Raw genomic sequence first — 13,879 nt, 5'->3', positions numbered from 1 at the left:
TTAATAAATTAAATAGATATTTTGTGTTGGCTTGATCGATGTTAACTTGAGTAAAAACTAAAAATATAATACAAAATCTATTTATTAAACATGTATTTAGTGTCAACACGCTAGATATCTGACGAGAATCATGTGACACCTTCTACACAAAATGCATAAGGCCCCCTCAAGATGGCGCTTATTACATCCTCCAGGGCAAAAATGAGTCATTTTGATAATTAAATGCTTTCTTAGTTAACCCATTATGATAATTAGTTTTTATTTTAAACCCAAATTTGATGAAAATGCCTTGTATTGATATTGAAAAGGTATCTAACACTTTAAATAAGAGAAACCTAAACACTTTAATGTCATTATACAAATATAACCACTAAGTCTTAAGAAAATAAACAATAAGAATAATAAGTAATTCTAAAAAAATTACTCTTCCCAAAATGGATCCCTGTACATATGTTTTTGTCTTTTTTATTAGTACTTCTTACTTCCTCTATGGTTTCTTTGTTTGTTTTATATATATATATATATATATATATATATATATATATATATATATATATATATATATATATATATATATATATGTAAAAGATTTGTGAGACAAAGTGTTAGGTTTTGTTCTGTGCCGAACATGACAGAAGAGACTAATATTGGAGAACCACTTTTAAAGAAACAGTACTATGAGAACTGCCCTGGTTGCAAGGTTGATAGAGCCAAGGAGCTGGAAAAGGATGTCTCCATTCGAAATCTCGTCCATATATGGATTGTGGTGTTGTGCGGTGGTAAGCATTGTACTGTAAATTTTTTCACTTCAAGATAAATAAATAATTCCTTCTCGTGGCCAGTTATTTGTTTTGTTCTGTGTGCAGCTCTTCCTGTTTCTTCTCTCTATCCTTTCCTTTATTTCATGGTGAGTTTTCATAGTGTAATCTCCCCCATGCATACTCTACTTGTCAGGTGCAGTTGTTTACGGTTGATTAATTACTCTAGATAAATCAGGTAATTTTTTGGGTACAGTTAGATTTCTTCTTGGATACAGAAATCAGATGATTTGTTTCAATTTAAAATTTATTTTTTTGTGCGTATAATTCAGGATGCAGGTAATAAAATGTTTGGTACTTTTTTGTTTGCATTACCTAACATTTTATAATTATTTCTAGAAATAGCATATCACTTCAAATGTCAATCCAGGCTTATAAGGGGAAAATATAGTTTCAATCCTGATACTTTCGCTCAAACATGTTTAATATTTCTAAATCCATGTGTTTCTTGAGAATTAAATTGGTTAATATATGAAAGTATAAAAATCATAACACGGAAGATATAAAGATAAAAAATATTGTTTCTGTGATTGGTTTATCTTTTTTTTGTGTGTGAATTAGATAAACGATCATCTTTTAATCTATTAAATCAGAAATTAATTTTATATATGATTTGTATATTTTTTGTCTAAAAAAAAATTTAGATTCAATGAAAATTAAATATAAATTTTTCTGTACATCATGAATGAACATATATGTCTAGTTTTTTTTTTATTTTTTATATGCAAAAGAATTTTATTAATGAATAAGAGATCTTTAATTTAAGCACGGGCCAGGAGATCTTTAATTTTTTATCCTATAAGTTAATATATATTTTTTAATTTTTGGTTTTTATAAGCTTATTTTTTAATTTGTTTTTATTGTAAGTTTATATTTTTTTAATTTTTGATCCATATAAGATATTATTTTTAATCCTTATAAATTTGTATTTTCTAATATAAAGTGAAAAAAAATTAATTTTAAAAAATCAAAAATATATTTAAACTTAAAATTTAGCTGAATTTTTAAAAGGAGTAGTCACAATCTTAATTAAAGCTCAATAGCTAGACAGTTACTCCTGAATATAATAATTTTTTTATATTTTAATAGATTATTGCAGAGCTTTGGGAAATGTGAATGTCAATTTTTAATTACTTTACTGTTTTTGTCTTTTCCTTTTTGTTTTCTTTTACCTTTTAAGAAATACTAATGAAGTCAAACTCTGGTCATTGAATGGCCTTAATTTGCTCCACATAATATGCGACCTCAATGAGGCAATATTTGAGATATACATATGTAATAAATATTTATTTTTCAGGTGAAGGATTTTAATATTGCAGAAGGGGAGGAAGATATCAGTGCCTATGCTGGCTATATTGGTAAAATTATTTTTAGTATTTTCATTCTTTCGTTTGTTCTATACTTCTATCATCAGAAATTACTTTATTTATGATCTTCATGTGAGTGAAAAATGTTGTAGGGTCTGCATTCATGCTTGGTAGATGTTTGACATCTATGTTGTGGGGAATGATAGCTGATCGCTATGGTAGAAAACCTGTTGTGATTATAAGTGTTATTTCTGTGTAAGTATATACAAGTCAAAAAGGTGGATGCATGTTTTCTTTCAAAGTTACACTAAATGTTTCACATAAACAGTGATGCTTTATCACCTTTATGTTTATTTGATTTCAGTGTCATTTTCAACATACTATTCGGCCTTAGTACAAGTTTTTGGATGGCTGTTATTACAAGACTTTTTCTTGGATGTTTAAATGGTGTGATGGGCACAATCAAGGTAGGTGCCAATCAACACTCTATAAAATTTCCAATTCGTGTACTTGAATATCAATTCATTCAATTGATTTGTATAATTTATGTGTATCATAATCTCCTTTATTAATTTAACAGGCTTTTTCTTCTGAAATATTTCGAGAAGAATATCAACCTCTGGGACTCTCAACCGTATGCATCACTAACTATAAACATATTTGGATAAATTTATCTAAAAACAACAGTAGAAGAAAGAAATGAAGAAAAAAAATGAACTTTTGCACAAGTTATTTAGCTTATCTATAAACTAATTTAAACTTATAAAAAAACTCATTTCATTTTTTTTCTTTCTGAAAATATTTCTAAAACAAATTATCCCAACAAGTGTTATATATATCTACCATGATGTATTAGAAATACATGGATGTCATCCAAATAATTCGTACAGTGATCGATACTCCAGGTCTCTGCTGCTTGGGGAGTAGGTTTAGCACTTGGCCCAGCATTGGGAGGTTATTTGGCTCAGGTAACTTTTTGTTTTTTATTTATTCCTTCGATTAGTGCAATACACCTTCAGAAAAACCATGGATTTTTCACATGGAAATAATAAGACATGTGAGTTTCCCTTCCATCTGTGTCCCTTAGAAACTTTAAAATTACAAAATTAGGAATAGAAAATTTAGAAACACTTATCCCACTTTCAACATATGTGACCTGTTTCTCTGATATTTTATGATTTTTTTACAGCCAGTAGAAAAATACCCATATTTATTTTCAAAGGGTTCCTTTTGGGATAGGTAAGTCTAGATTTTGTTTCGGTATTGCTATAGCTTTTGTAATAGCACCTCTCTTGTCCTGCCTTGTTAGTGTTACTGCATGTTTCGGTAAGGGAGTCTTATGTACCAGATTCTGTGCTAAATCATGTGATCATTTCCTGTGATATTGCTCAGCTATATTCTTTTAATCTCAATGAATTTCAATTTATATACTTATAAAAAGGTAACTGACTTTTGTGCTTATATAGGGTTTATAAAGTGATATATATATATATATATATATATATATATATATATATATATATATATTATTGTTATATAAATTGAAAACTATAAATATGAATGATATAATTATACATGAATGATGAAAATTAATTAAAAGTTAGTCGTCATATGACTATCTAAAAAATTATATGTATTTATATTTTAATCTTCATCATACATATATGATTTTATGATCCAATAGTCTTCATTTCTCACTTGATATTCTGTCTTTCTATATATATATATATATATATATATATATATATATATATAACCCTAATGTATCGTATGTCTTCTCTCTTTCTTCAGTTTTGCTTTTTTGTTCTATTGTTCTGACTTTCGTGTTGGTCAACATAAATCTTTTTCTAGGTTTCCCTACTTCTTGCCCTGCTTGGTTATATCAACTTTTGCATTTTCCGTAGCAATTGCTTGCATTTGGCTTCCGGTATGTATTTTAATTAAGTTCTAACACATCTATTCATTAGTCACAGATGTTTGTTCCTTTATTTTGTTTTGTGCTTCAATTTTGACATAAATATAACAACATATATGAATATTCATAGCCGCATTTTTTCCCCAAGAAATGTTCAAATATATTTTCTAATAAATGTTTTCTAGCACAACCATTATATTAAGTGAAATTCATGTTAAGTTCACTAAATAACATAGGTCTCATTTTTCATCAAATTAATTCTTATTGAATTTAGTGAGATTTGCATAAATTTCAACTAAGTGTTAAGAAAGAATAAAATGATAACAATCTCCTTATGTATATAACATGCGGTTCAGACTAAGTCTTTATTTCGTTACTTATTTTACTTTGGTTCGTTCTTTTTGCTTCTCTTGTTTACGAAATTGTTTTAAAATGTGTTAACACAGGAGACAAATCATAACCACAATCCTGAAGCTTTAGAAATCAGAAGTAGGGCCCCCGACAAAGACAAGGTGGTCCAAAACAATGAAAGTGTCTTCCGAAATTGGCCTTTAATGTCATCTATCATTGTTTATTGTGTTTTTTCACTTCATGACAATGCTTATTCTGAGGTATTATTCCTACTTAAAGATGTTGCTATTTAAAGGTCGTTTATTTTCAGAAAATGTTTTCTTTTTTAATTTTTATTTTTCTTGTTAATTATGAATTTTTCACCTTTTCAATTTATTTTTAATTAAGAAAGATCTGTACAACAAAAAGAGAATATAAAAAAAAAAATTGTTTTTAGTGTTTACGGGATAAATTAATCTTTAAAACAGGGAATAGATTTAATGTGACAGTCAAAATAGAAAATAAAAACAAAAAAATATTTTTCAAAGTAAATATTTCATAACTTTCTCTCATTCTTTTTGCTATACGTCCAAATGTGCTTCCATTTATCTTATCCTACAAGGATTAAGAGTGTTTGGTACTTCTTTTGTATTATTCCTTTTACACTTTAGGTTGGGGACTTATATATTGACAATCTTATATAACACATTCTTTTTCCTTATTATAAAATAAAATTATTATTGAAGGATAGAGGGAAGTATGAAGGTGAGCGTTAAAAAAAATGAAAGTGTGAAAAAATCATGATTGATTTTATTTTACAATTCTGATATTCATTTCTTTGGCTATATATAAGCAAACACTATTTTATTTTACATTTTTGTCAGGTTTTCTCATTATGGGCTGTCAGTCCTCGATGGTTGGGAGGTTTAAACTTTACAACCAACAGTGTTGGTAATGTTTTAGTAGTTTCAGGTATGCCTTTATAGCATCTATGAAATTCTAGCACATAAACTTTTTTTATACATTTTTTTAATCAGCAAAAAGAAAAGATATATTAAAAAAGGGATACAAAGGTACCCAACCTTTATACACATGAAACAGCTGGCTGAAACCAAAAGGATTCTGCTACTTGGGTTACTGCATATTAACAATGAGTAGTCATATAAATATATAGTAACCACAAGCCAATCCAAAACCCTAACCCAAATTCATTTCTAATTCTCCTTGCAGTAAATACAATTATGCTATTTGGTCTTGCAGTAAAATCACATCACCTTCCACACCCGACTACTGGAGATCATCTATTCCCATCCAATGACAGAAAAATTTTCTGTGTATTAAATGCTTCCCAAACTTCCTCACAATCCTTCCACTCAGAGCCCATCAAAATTTGCTCCTTGATTATTAACTGCCTTAAAATCTCCACCCACCATTAAAACAAAACATATTCAATATAATCAGATTACGGCCATAATTGGAACCCAATCAAAACCGTTGTTACTCATATCACCAGTCACTACCTCCCCGCAATTTGTGCCCTTAACAGAGTATTAATGACTACCCACCTCACAATTAATTGATACAGCTACAATTCACATTTGCATCCAACGCATAGGACCTCAGAAAAATAGTAAGCCATGCTCGATTTTCATCACCCCTTTTGTTGCATAACTGATCTCACATTATGTGACCAGTCATACAATGAAAAATGAAAACCTTTCAATCTTGCTTTATTCCATTGCCAAGACCTCATCTTAATCATTTCCATCATCTTCAATTTACAGCACTGACCGCCATTAAAAACTATCTCATTTCTCTGTCCCCAGATAATCCACAATGTTGCCAGCCTGACATGAGCCAGTATTTTAGAAGGAGCTTTGAGTATCCAAATCTGTTTGAAGAAATCAGAGCATGTTAAGTCTATTTCCCCATGCAAAATCTCATATGCTCCTTTCACCTTATAGATAGTATTATCCTCCTAGCACCATGAATCCTCCTCATCCCTTTTGTTGGTTTTAATTTGAGGGAAAAAACGTAGGAGAGAAGAAAAAAATAATAAAGAACAACATGAGTTTTAAGTTGGAACTTGGAACAGATGATCCTCTTTTTTATTGAATAAATCTCATATTTAAATATATTCAAAAAACTGAATAAAAGATCATACTCCATTATTTTAGTAATTATTATTGTCTATTGATAATTCAAAAATAGAATCAGAAATTAATTTAAAATTTGAAACTAACTTCCTCACTAACAACACGATAACAACTTCTAATCAATTGATTAATTCAAATTAAAAATCAAAATCATCTTGATAACATCTAAGGCATGTTCAACAACACTCTTCCTTGTCTTGGAGACTATAAACTCCTATCTTCTTTAGAAATTCAACATGTTGATTTACATTACTAAAAGATTATTGCTTCCTTCACATGTGATTGAACCTTGGCATTTTTAGCTTTCAGGTTCTTAGTCAATGACTTTAAACACTTCTCATTTTGTTCAATTCTTTCATCTTTCTTCCCCAAGTGTATCTTATTATTTGTATGCTCTTGTGCAATAGTTACAGATTTTTCTTTAGTTGAACTACTTTGGAACTTAGGTGCTGCCATTTTAGAATTTGCTTGTGTTTCTTTAGCTTCTTGTTTTTTGTGAGACCATTCAATGATATTCTTTTATTGAAAAAGACTTTGTTCTTCTTCCAATGGATTTAAAACAAAGTTTTTTTCCTCTCATTTTTACTTTGAGAATATCCTTATGCATCTTTAGTCAAACAAATTGTGTTTTTGAACAACATTTTACAAATTCTTATCAATTTTAGGAACATACAATACACTAGAAATAAGTTTTGCACCTTTGTTGGTTGAGATTGTTATAGTTCCCTTTCCATTCACGGTGATGAACTTGTCATCTTCAACTCGAACCTTCAATGTGCTTATATTACGCAATTCCTTGAATAGATCCTTGTTGTTTGTCATGTGGTTAGTACAACCACTGTCAATAAGTCAATTTTGACTTGATTCAATACTAGAGAATCATGTAATGACAAACAAGTACTCCTCCTCTGGATCAGCAGCCTTTTTCCTGTTTGTGCAAATAACAACTTCATGCCCCATTTGATTACACTCACAACACTTAGCATCAGGTCTTTTCCAACATCTGAATGGAGGATGTCCTTTCTTTTCGCAATGTTGGCAAGGCTGATAAGATTTCTTTCAATTTCCTTTTGCATTGGTTGATCTTGAACTTGATCCCATTCCATCAAAGTTCTTATTTTTCTTGTATTTGGTTATATTTTGGTGCTTGGTTGGTAAAGCTCCTTCAACTGTTGATTATTTCCTCATCAATCTTCTTTGATCCTAGGCTTGCAAGGCATGTATGACCTCTATCAAAGAGATCTTGGAAAGATCCTTTGTAATCTCCAAAGTGGTTATTGATGCTTCATATCTTTGCAATCTAACCTTGTTAACGATGTCAGACAATCCGTTCGAGTATCCTTTAATTGTCTTAGATTCCTTCACCTTTTACACCTCAAATTTCCTCATCAGGTTTAGCACTTGCATGCCATGAACGTGTTCATCCCCTTCATACTCTACCTTTAAATAATCTCAAATTTCTTTGGGTGAATCGAGAGTCATGATCCTAGTGAAGATTGTTTGAGAAACACTAGTAAATAGGCATGTCTTTGCCTTTGCCTTCTTGGTTTTTTTTTCCAAAGTAAGCATACTCTACCTATAATTCCCTTCATACTCTACCTTTAAATAATGGCAAATTTATTTGGGCCACAATGAGAAATTTAGGCAAACGGAGGCACTCCATAATTCTCTTCCACAACATCCCACAAATGAAGAGACTCCATGTAGGATTTCATTTTCACCTTCCAAAGGTCATAACTCTCCCCATCAAAAACACGAATAATTTGTGAGAAACTAGAGTCAACATCCATTTCACAAGTCCCTCAAGAAGAGAGCTCTAGATACCAATTTTTGATTTTAATTTGAGGGAAAAAAACGTATGAGAGAAGGAAAAAATAACAAAGAAGAACGTGAATTTTAATTTGGAATTGCCCACTCTCTTTTTTATTGAATAATCCTCATATTTAAATATATTAAAATAAGTAAATAGTAGTTCATCCTCCATTATTTTAGGAACTATTATTGCCTATTGATAATTCAATAACAAAATTAAACGAATTCAAAATTTAAAACTAATTTGTTAATAGCACTATAACAAAATCTTATCAATTGACTAATTCAAATTAAAAATCAAAACCATCTTGACAACATCTAACACATGTTCAACAACACCTTTTTAATACCACATCACTCATAGTCTACATAAGATTTCTTTTTAATCCCTCTTCCCAAACAAAGAGAGTTCTTCTCCATTTCAAAACCTAAATCCACACATCATTCTCCCACCTCCCAACTTTTTTAACGGTGCAGTCAGCTTGTAATGAAATAGCAAATAATCTGGCAAACTTGTTTCCCATGACTTCTTGGTCAAGCCATAATTCCTTTCAAAAGGAAGTTTTACCTCCATTGCCAATTTTCCACCTTGAAGACTTCCAAAACCAATGTTGTTGGCCACTTTTGGAACACACATTATGTACCTCTTTCCACCACGCTGAAGTTGTCGGATTGCTCAATAAGTCCTCCCCCTCTTTCCACATCCATTTAGCTACTAGGGCATTATTAAAACATTCCAGATCCATTATCCCCAGTCCCCCACTCTCTTTCAGATAACATGTTGTCAACTTACCCAACAAAGTTTCTTCTTATTTTCTTTTGCCCCCCACAAGAAACTTCTTTGTAGCTTAACAATATCCTTCATTACTCCTTTAGGTGCTTTATGTAATGAGAAAAAGAATAGGGGGGGGGGGGGGAGATGATAACACAGACTTTAGTAGACAAATCCAACCTCCAAATGATAGAAGAAAACGTTTCAATGAAACAAGTTTCTTTGAGAATTTATCCAGCACTGATTTCCAAGTAGAAATTCTTTTACAATTTGCCCCCATCGGAATTCCAAGATAAACAAAAGGAATTTTCATCAATTGACAATTCAATATGGATTCAAATCTATGCATATTCTCCTCCTCCACCCCTACACCGGCCAGCTTACTTTTTATTTTTTATATACATATGATAACTTCTCTTTTTTTTGTAATTGGTCTTAATTGGAAAAGTTGTATTATTCATACACCTTTGCATAATATAATTTATACAATTTTTTTTCTCTTTCTATTACTTCTATGATTATAAAGATGTACAATTTTTGTGTACAATGATGATATTAAAGTTAGAATCTAAGACTTCATGTAAACCACCCAAACTTCTATCACTAGAGTAATTCAAATGGATTATATTGTATGTAAATTTTTGTGTGTTACTTAATTTTTTATTCTTCATTCATTAGGTTTTGCTATTATAATCTTCCAACTTGGACTATACCAATCAATACAAAAAACTTGTGGGCCTGTTAGCCTTGCTCGTATCTCAGGGGTTAGCTTTTACCTTTTTTGTGACAATTTTTGTAATTATAATCCTGCATTTCACTATTTATTTTAATTAAATTATGTGTTGCTATTTGGCCCCATGTAAATAGGTGTTATCTATACCCATCTTGCAAAGCTACCCCTTCATGACAATGTTGTCTGGCTTCACACTGTATGCAGCGATATATATTGCTTCCATTCTAAACAATGTGATTATTGTAAGTAAATCTCTTTCTTTATATTCTCTATGATATGATAGGCTAAGAGCATAAAATAATTATTGGATTCACTAAATCGCAGTACAGTACATATCACTTTATTTCAGTAAGCAAATGTTACCTTTTTACTTTTGTTAAACTCTACTTACTGTGTTCTTTTTGCGTGACTTGTATAGGAGATAATTACAACTTGTTTATTAATTTTACAAAATAGAGCAGTGGTAAGGTTTAATTTTGAGACGTATTTTTTTTTCTCTTTAGTTTCCTGCAAAAGAATTTTTATAATGGGAATGCAACATTAAGGGTATGTTGACTTGGAAATTAATAGGAACAACAACAAAGGGGAATAGCTAATGGCATTTCTATGACTGCTATGTCAGCATTCAAAGTTATTGGTCCAGCTGCAGGTGGTGCAATGTGAGTATATATCCTTAGTTTGTTTTTCAGCTTTTATTTTAATTAAAAGTTACTGTGCAAAAATATTATTGTTCAAAAAGGAAGGCTAATTACAATTTGTGAAAAAAATACAAAACAAGTGAAATTTATAATTTTATAATTTTTAATATATTTCAATCAATAATATTCAAGATAATGTATTAAAATGTAATTGCTAACAGCAGACCAGTAAAATGTCAAGACCAACCTTAAAAGTAATAATAAATAGTAGGTTAAATTATAATTTTAGTTTCCGTTTAACTTCTGATCTATAATTTTTTATCTCAATATTTTTCCTACATATATGTTTTCCACTTTTTAATGCAGTTACGAATAATAAATGCTTCACCAGAAAAATATTTAGTATAAAGTATGACAAATAATATTAATTGGTAATACTTTTTGACAATAATCATCAATATATTGAAATTTATAACTAGTTTTCTACTTTGCTCTTGATCAACATGACACAGATTAACATCTTCCCAAAAGCGGTTAAATGCTACATTCCTCCCAGGTATATTGTTTAACTTGCTAATATGTGTATGCTGGTTTTTATTTTGTGAGTTGAAGTTTGAATTTTTCAGTCCATATGTTCATTTCATGAAATTGGACAATTATGTCCTTTTTCTAAAAAAAAATAAAGAATCTTTTAAGAAGCTAAAAAAAGTGATCATTTCTTAAAAGTAAGTTGATTCAAACATACACTATAATGTAATATTGTTAATGTTTTGACCACTCTTGGTGTGTCATTAAGAATAAAATATTAAGCCTTATTTGTCTTTTTAATAGCATAAATATTTTGTGTCTCGAAACAAAAAAAAATTATAATTTTACAACTAGCATGAACTCTTGTTCTACACATTTTAGTTTTTTTTTTTTTTTGTGGAGATGGAAGATGTTTATGATTGACAATAAATTATTATATAACGAATATAACATTTCTGTCATAAAGCAAATCTAAGATTTCAGCATAGTTTGGAGTATGTTTTGTTTTATTAGTTGTATTTGGAAACTCACTATTATACATTCAAACGCAGGAACACATTTGATCTTCTTTTCTCTCAATGTTGTTGAAGGACTTGGAGTGTTGTTGACATTCAAACCATTCCTAACAATAAAGAAACTGCCCTTAGAGCTATTAAAATGATATTAATAAAATTAGCATAAAGGGTGAAGCATCTCAAGTTCAATTTTATGCATAAAGGTTGAGATTAGAGTAATTACGGATGACTGTTGTTAATGGATGTTAAGAAATTAAGTGAAAGATTTAATAAGCAAAATTTGTCAGACAAATCTACAGAAATACTCAATTGATACCTTTTATAAATTTTGGGACTAAATTGCGCTATGTTGGATATTTATTTCATGTGAGTTTGATTTCAATGAGCTTTTAGTCAGGTGAATGTATATTGAAAAAGAATTTTAGTGTAAGTTTGAGTGCCAATTGATTGAGTTTGAAATTTTGGGACTAAATTGCGCTATGTTGGATATTTGTTTCATGTGAGTTTGATTTCAATGAACTTTTAGACAGGTGAATGTATATTGAAAAAGAATTTGTGTAAGTATGAGTGCCAATTGATTGAGTTTGAAATTTTTAATTTGATTGAAATCGTATTGTCAAAATATATATTATTAATTTTTTAGTAAATTACACTCTTCTCCAACATATACAACTTATGTTATCCTAATATCTTTCGAAAAGTTGTGTTTTTTTAATAGTTTAGTCCATCTTTTTTTAAAAAAAATATTTTAATCCATATATTTCTATCTATTCTATATACAAATGAAATTTGGTCACACAAATAGAAAGTGTGTTTACAAATAACAATCTTAAAGAGGTCAAATATGTTAATCACTTGATAAAATCTTACTTTAAAGGGAATAATATAGAAAAGAATTAAGACATAAATGGTAATTTTATACACGTCAAACTTTTCTGTTGTGCACCATTTTAATGACTTTCTAATATTAATTGTAACTTTAAATGGTAAAATTTGAATTAACGATATGCATTAAAAGAAGTTGAATATTCAATTTAACAAGTACAACTGATTAACATGTAAAAACAATAATGAGTTCATTATTTTAGCATGGGGCAGTACGTTGGTTTTAATCTACAACGGTCCATGTAATCTAAAGAGCTGGTTTATGAAAAATAAAAATTGAAAATTACACGCATACTAAAATGTATATTATCTTTAATATTATTTTAAACAATTAGTTTGTAAAAAAATATTTTAAAATAGGAATGTGAAATTTTATATAAATATAAGTATTATAAATTGAGTTTCTTTTCTAAGCCATCCATACCCTAAGCTCTCGCTTGTGATGAGGAGAAAAACATATATATGGGACTCATGCTCGAAATCAACGAATGTTTACAGAAAGTTGAGTTTTCTTGTCTCTAATTTTCTTTGTTTGCTACTTCATTGCAACCAAAAGTAACGATACACTACTCTACTAGTTATCAACTTTCTAATCTACTCCTCACTTTTTTTTATTTATAATTTTCAGGTTTAAGATTTTCTGATGTGAGACTCTTGATATTTGGAAATTAACTACTTTAAATCCTAATTAATCCTGGGAAAGTCAGTTGCACACATTTAAGGGGGGAAGTTCTTCTACTGTCTACTACAAAGAAAATCAAACTTCTTTTGATTTAGATCAATAGCTGTTGAAATGCATATATGAAGAGTTGGTTTCAAAGTAAAAGCATGTTAAGAGGATTTTTTTTTTAAGGTGAGGAAACAAAGTAACACAAAAGCACAATCCAAAATATAGTTGTAATAACGTGTGTGTGTGTATATATATATATATATATATTATAAAAAGCATATAAACAGTTAAACACATGCATATAAGGAAAAATTAGATGGTGCTTAATTTAAGGGTTTTTTATTTTCATTTTCAAAGAAAACGTAAAATAAGAGTAAAACTACTTTTGCTTAAAATTTAGAAAATATTTTTAAAAACAGGTTTATAATTGAAAATAACAAATCAATGTTTTTAATCTATTCTAAAGAAGTGAAAACCTCATAACACCTTAAAATATTTTATTGTTGATACATATTTTTTAAATCTTAAAAATATTTTTTTTAAAAAAATTAACACTCAAACTAAATATACAACCACTCTAACATCATTCAAGAATTTTTATCTAAATAATTTTATCACAAAATTCAATAAAATTCTTTGCTTATAAAAAAAATTATCACAAATTTGATTGTTAAATAATCAAACTTTTATCATATAGATTATATTACAAAATTTATGTTAATCAATAATTATTTTATACCTAATTAACGTACATCAAATTTAATGAAATATTTAATTTTAAAATTATTAAAATTAAAACC

General features: G+C 29.0%; 1 protein-coding gene across 2 annotated transcripts; it reads left to right on the top strand.

Moving 5' to 3' along the window:
* The first annotated feature begins 598 nt into the window (after nucleotides 1-598).
* On the top strand, nucleotides 599-11,969 carry LOC114417382 (protein ZINC INDUCED FACILITATOR-LIKE 1-like). 2 transcript variants are annotated; one of them, XM_028382558.1, is made up of 17 exons: nucleotides 599-779; nucleotides 867-907; nucleotides 2,116-2,176; nucleotides 2,278-2,380; nucleotides 2,490-2,592; nucleotides 2,706-2,759; nucleotides 3,031-3,093; nucleotides 3,315-3,364; nucleotides 3,977-4,052; nucleotides 4,487-4,651; nucleotides 5,255-5,342; nucleotides 9,789-9,874; nucleotides 9,978-10,085; nucleotides 10,262-10,306; nucleotides 10,414-10,502; nucleotides 10,994-11,037; nucleotides 11,561-11,969. In XM_028382558.1, exons 1-17 carry the CDS (start codon nucleotides 629-631, stop codon nucleotides 11,668-11,670), a joined length of 1,437 nt encoding a protein of 478 aa, XP_028238359.1. In that variant the 5' UTR covers nucleotides 599-628; the 3' UTR covers nucleotides 11,671-11,969. The 2 variants fall into 2 exon arrangements, with proteins under 2 accessions (XP_028238359.1, XP_028238360.1); XM_028382559.1 differs by lacking the exon at nucleotides 867-907 and adding an exon at nucleotides 955-996 and having other exon boundaries at nucleotides 643-779; nucleotides 11,561-11,863.
* The last annotated feature ends 1,910 nt before the right edge of the window (nucleotides 11,970-13,879 follow it).

The sequence above is a fragment of the Glycine soja genome, chromosome 6, assembly GCF_004193775.1.
Source record: "Glycine soja cultivar W05 chromosome 6, ASM419377v2, whole genome shotgun sequence".
Taxonomy (NCBI): Eukaryota; Viridiplantae; Streptophyta; class Magnoliopsida; order Fabales; family Fabaceae; genus Glycine; species Glycine soja.
This window is presented reverse-complemented; position numbering and strand designations above follow the sequence as displayed.

Coding starts and splice junctions, on each gene's coding strand:
- LOC114417382 (XM_028382558.1), top strand. CDS start 629: ATGACAGAAGAGACTAATATTGGAGAACCACTTTTAAAGAAACAGTAC. Junction 2,760..3,030: donor AACCTCTGGGACTCTCAACC/GTATGCATCACT, acceptor TCGATACTCCAG/GTCTCTGCTGCTTGGGGAGT. Junction 4,053..4,486: donor TTGCTTGCATTTGGCTTCCG/GTATGTATTTTA, acceptor GTGTTAACACAG/GAGACAAATCATAACCACAA.